At 61.1% G+C, this 4493-nt stretch overlaps 1 protein-coding gene across 2 annotated transcripts; it reads right to left on the reverse strand.

The window, feature by feature from the left end:
* Window positions 1-213: 213 nt before the first annotated feature.
* Window positions 214-2774, reverse strand: MID1IP1 (MID1 interacting protein 1). Of its 2 annotated transcripts, none has more exons than XM_030476158.1 (2): window positions 2215-2275; window positions 214-1785 (listed from the first exon to the last, which is right to left on the reverse strand). In XM_030476158.1, the coding sequence occupies exon 2, from the start codon at window positions 1624-1626 to the stop codon at window positions 1129-1131; it is 498 nt and encodes a 165-aa protein (XP_030332018.1). In that variant the 5' UTR covers window positions 1627-1785; window positions 2215-2275; the 3' UTR covers window positions 214-1128. The 2 variants fall into 2 exon arrangements, with proteins under 2 accessions (XP_030332018.1, XP_030332017.1); XM_030476157.1 differs by having other exon boundaries at window positions 542-1780; window positions 2213-2774.
* Between the last annotated feature and the right edge of the window lie 1719 nt (window positions 2775-4493).

Below are 4493 nucleotides of genomic sequence, written 5' to 3' on the forward strand. Positions count from 1 at the left end.
TGAAAAAAAAAATAATGCAGAGAGAAAGAACTCAACACAATTTGGGTAATATAAAACTAATTAATTTCTAGTATCCAAGGAGGATTATAGAGGAAAGAAATTCAAGAGGTAGGGGAGGCAAGTATCCCAGACCTATTCGGAAGGAGATAAAAAAGCTCCCCATGGTACATTAAGATACTTCCCGAAAAAAGCAAGAGTCATTCCTTGGCTTTTCTCCAACCTCCATGAATCGCTGCCTGCAGAGTAACCATACTTGATCTTCTCCGATTTTGTTAAAGGGGCGCTGACCTTCATGCCAGCATTGATGCAGAGCAACTGGACTGTCCAGCTGGGAACAGCTTACCAGAACTCAGGCTGTGTACAATGCAGCTCATATGGTCATTCATCCATTTTAGATACGCAGAGTTACCATCACTACATAATCACTCCCGTTGGGAAACAGCAACAAAAAAAGCCACAAAACCCCCCTCTCTTGCACATGGAGAGATTTCTCTGTCTACTAAGGCAGCTCTGGAAGTAACTTAGAAAAAGAACAGAAGAATTCCAGATGTTAAAAATATCATTTAATGAAAGAAACATAAATCATACCAAAAAGTTTAAGTCACTTTCAGTTAATACATTTGCATTTATTTTAGAATATACTCTATATCTGAGTAAAAAAGTATTAAATAAGCTCCAGTACATGTACAACCACGGGACCCGCCATCCGTCCCGCCACAGAGGGATGCTCCTCAGCCCACTGGGTTCCCTCCCGGGTAGCAGAAGCAATTTTATGCCAGTCTTGTCATATTCATCGGCTTGCATCCGAGCCTCCTATCTGCCAGCTACGCCACTGCCTCGTACACATAGGGTTTGGCCTCCCTGCCCGGGGAGGAGCGACACCCGCTCGCCCCAGACCGTACAATAAAAAACGATAAGGACGGGGGGGGGGGGGGGGTTAATTAATAAACTAGTACTGATTAATTTACATCTCTCTGGCTTGTGCGTTGGTAGAAAACCGGCTGCAGTCCTGGGAAGCCCCAGCCTCGGGGCGCCGCCCGCTACCGCGCCGGCAGCAGCAGCGCCGGGGGGGGGGACGCACCGGTGCCGGTGGTCCGGTCGCCGCCTTCCCCTGCTCCCCGCCGGCACTCACTGTCCCCAGCTGCTGAAGCCGATCTCCTGCTTGTATCTGTTGGTGAGGACGTTCGCCTTGCGGGTGAGCTTGGAGAGGACCGAGTGGAGTCCGCTCAGGTGGTAGTGGAACTGCTTCTCCAGGTCCTCCTCCCCATCGCTCTCGTCGGCGGGCCCGCCGCCGCCCAGCTTGTCCTTCTTGCGGGCCGCCTCCTCGCCGGCCGGCGGCTGCACCACGCCCCACTCGATGTCGTTGCGGATGGACTTGAGCAGCACGTAATGGCTGTACATGTCCCTGCGGGAGAAGTAGGCGCCGGGGTCGCCGGTGGGGAGGGCGGCCTCCCGCTGCGGGCAGACGGCGCCCGCCGCGTCCAGCTCCTCCAGCAGCAGCGGCACGTCGCGCAGCAGGCTGGGCACCATCACCGTCTGGTCCATGTTGTTGACGGCGCCGATGAAGCGGTTCATGGCGTTGAAGAGGGAGTACTTCTGGCTGTACGAGTCGCAGATCTGCATCATGACGGTGGCCAAGCGGGAGAGCGACCGAGACGAGGCCAGGCCAGGCGACTTGGACCGCGGGGCTCCGCCGGCGGCGACCTCCTCCTCGCTACCGGCACCGGCTGCCCTCCGCCGCGGGCTGGGGTTGGCTCGGCGGCTGCTGGCGATTAGAGTCCTGCGGGGAGGCGGCGACGGCAGGCGCCGGGGTTAGGGGCTGCTCTCCCTCCCTCCTTCCCTCCCTTTCTCGGCCCGCCTTCCCGGCCCGTCTCCTCCCGCTGATGCCCTCTCCGCCTCTCCCTCCGCAGCCTTTCTCCACGGCTCCCTCTCCTTTTCCAGGCTTCCCCTCCCCGTCCCTTCTCCTCGCCCTTCCACCCTCCCACCCCCCGACGGCCGCCCGGTGCGCCCGGTGCAGCCACGGAGCTCGCTGCTGCCGCTTTCTCCGTGAAACCGCAAAACCCAGCCCCCAATCCACAGCTCCTGCGGGAGCCACGCGTGGAGCGCCGCTGGGGGCCGGCCAAGGGGAAAGCACACCGGCAAACAGGAATTCGAGCGGCCCCCGGGCGAAAAGGCATCCAGTCGCAGCGCGAAAAGGGGTGGGGGTACCCACCGTGGTCCGGACCCGCTGTCTGCCGCGCCGTCAGTTCGCCGCCGCCCGTGGCTGCGCTCCCATCCCCGGCGCCGTATTTATAGCGCCCATCTTAAAACAAGGTGTTCCCCAGTGCCACCCCCCGCACCGCCACCACAGATAAAGGTGGCAGCCGCGCCGGCTCCGCCCCTCGCACCGCACCGGGGGAGGGCGCCGCGACTGGCCGGGCCGGCGGCACAGCGTAACCCATCCCATTCCGACCCGCCCCGCCCCGCCGGCATCCCGCTCCCGGAACGGGTCTGGTATTCGCGGTGGGTCCCGAGTGGAGCCGCGCTCCCGTTGCCGTGCTGCAGCGGCAGCCCCGCGCCCCCACCCCGGGAGACGGGAGCGGTAGCCTGCCCCCCGCCGCCCCGGGCGGGGGCCGGCAGCGAGGGGCACGGTGCCGAGACCGAGAAGCGATTCCTGCCCGCCCCGGCCGGGCGGAGGAGCGGGAGGCGGGCGCGGGCGGGGCAGTGATTGACAGGGCAGGCGGCAGGGACACGCGGGCTCCGCGTGCTGCCGGCGTTCGCCCGCGCCGCCCATTGGCTGCCGGGCGCGCGGCGAGCGTGACGGCCGCGCCGCCCGCCCTGCCCGCTCCGCGTGCGCCCGGCGGCAGCCGAGAGCGGGCCGGCGGTGCTGGGCCCGCAGCACACCGAGCAGCGGCGGCGGCTCCCCCGCGGCCGCGCCGGGCCGGGCCAGCCCGCCTCGGGCAGCCTTTGTGTGCGGGCCAGCGCTGCGGAGGGCCAGCACTGCGGAGGGCCGGCTGGCAGCGGCCGCGGGGCGGCCGGCATCACCCCACAGCCTCACCTCCGCGCCCAGCCAATCGGTGGTCCGGGCTCCGCCGCCCCCTGCCAATCAGCGGGCTTGGGCAGCAGCCAATTGGGAAAAACAACCCGCTTCCCACGCAGCCCCGTGCGCCGGCCCGCGCGGCCCTGGTAACAGGGGAGAGCCGCCGTGGGTCACGTGGGGCAGAACGGCCGGGGGGGTGGGGTGTGATGAGCGCGTTGCCGTGGCAACGGATCAACCAACAGCCGGACGCGGGGGCCGGGGCCTGCGCGGCGCCGGGGGAGAGCCCGCGGCCTGCGGGGCGCGGGGGGCGCCGCGTTCGCCGCTGCACTGAGACCCGGCCTGCGCGGATGGGAGAAGCCCGCCCGCCACAGCGCGCACACCCCGCTCCGCCTGCCCGCGGCCCCGCCTGCCGGCCCTCCCGCGCCGGGTGAGGGTGCGCTCCCCGCCGCCTGCCTGTCTGCCCCCCGGCGGCTTCAGCCTCCCGGGCCAGGCCATAGCCCGATGGGAGGAGGAGGCCGGTTCCCTGGGCACCGGGGGACAAACCGGCGGTGTGAGCGAGGCGATCGCGGTCGGGCACCGTCCGTGAGCAGCGCGGGAGCTGCCAGTGCTTGTGGTGAAGCAGTAGCAAGAGATACGGGCTGGTAAAAAAATTATCATCTGCTCGCAGATAATTAACTACAGGGAAAAAAAAATAATCATCTCACCAGGCCAGAAAATTGGCCACAACATATATTTGCGTCTTTATATAGACATAGTATGTCATTAATACACCATTAACAGTTTTGCTGCCTTTAATTGAAATACGGTGTGTGCTGAGCATTCAGTAAATTGGAAAAAGAGATAAATCTTGAGGAACAAGAGGAATTGGTTCATTATACAATTTTCCTGCCCAGATTAAAAAAAAAAAAAAAAAGAAAAAAAAATCCAAACAAATGAAACGTGAAGACTTTACCTGTGGTTATAACATAGTGTCGGGGGAGGAGAAGAATGTGACAGAAATAAAGCAGCCTGAAGCAGCAGACAGGGGAAGCATGTGGCTGTAGCAGCAGCACCGGACAAGGAAGTGCTGTGTCTTCAGTGTGATGATACTACACAAGTTACGACCTGAGCATGAAGTAATTTCACCCTCGCCTACCCTCTTCCCAAAATGCCTGGTCACACGATCTGCTCCCACCTTTGACTGTGAATGTTACCTCATTTTAGCGTAGCGCTAACACAGCGCTGGAGCCTGTGCTGGCATGTGTCTGAGCCATTAGGCGGAGAGAGATCATGCTCGAGTCAAACTTCACAGCATAAGGCGATCGTCTTTGATTTTTTTTTAACTTCCTTATGTTCTGATCGATTTTGATATGCAGTGTAAATGTGTCTGGTATGTATAATGTATATCATTAACACAAGCCTGAGTAGGTTTGATTGCTCTTTGGTTGGAACGAAATAAAGGAGCACGTATTTCGAACTCGGCTGGTATGTGATT

This window comes from Strigops habroptila, chromosome 2 (genome assembly GCF_004027225.2).
Source record: "Strigops habroptila isolate Jane chromosome 2, bStrHab1.2.pri, whole genome shotgun sequence".
NCBI lineage: Eukaryota > Metazoa > Chordata > Aves > Psittaciformes > Psittacidae > Strigops > Strigops habroptila.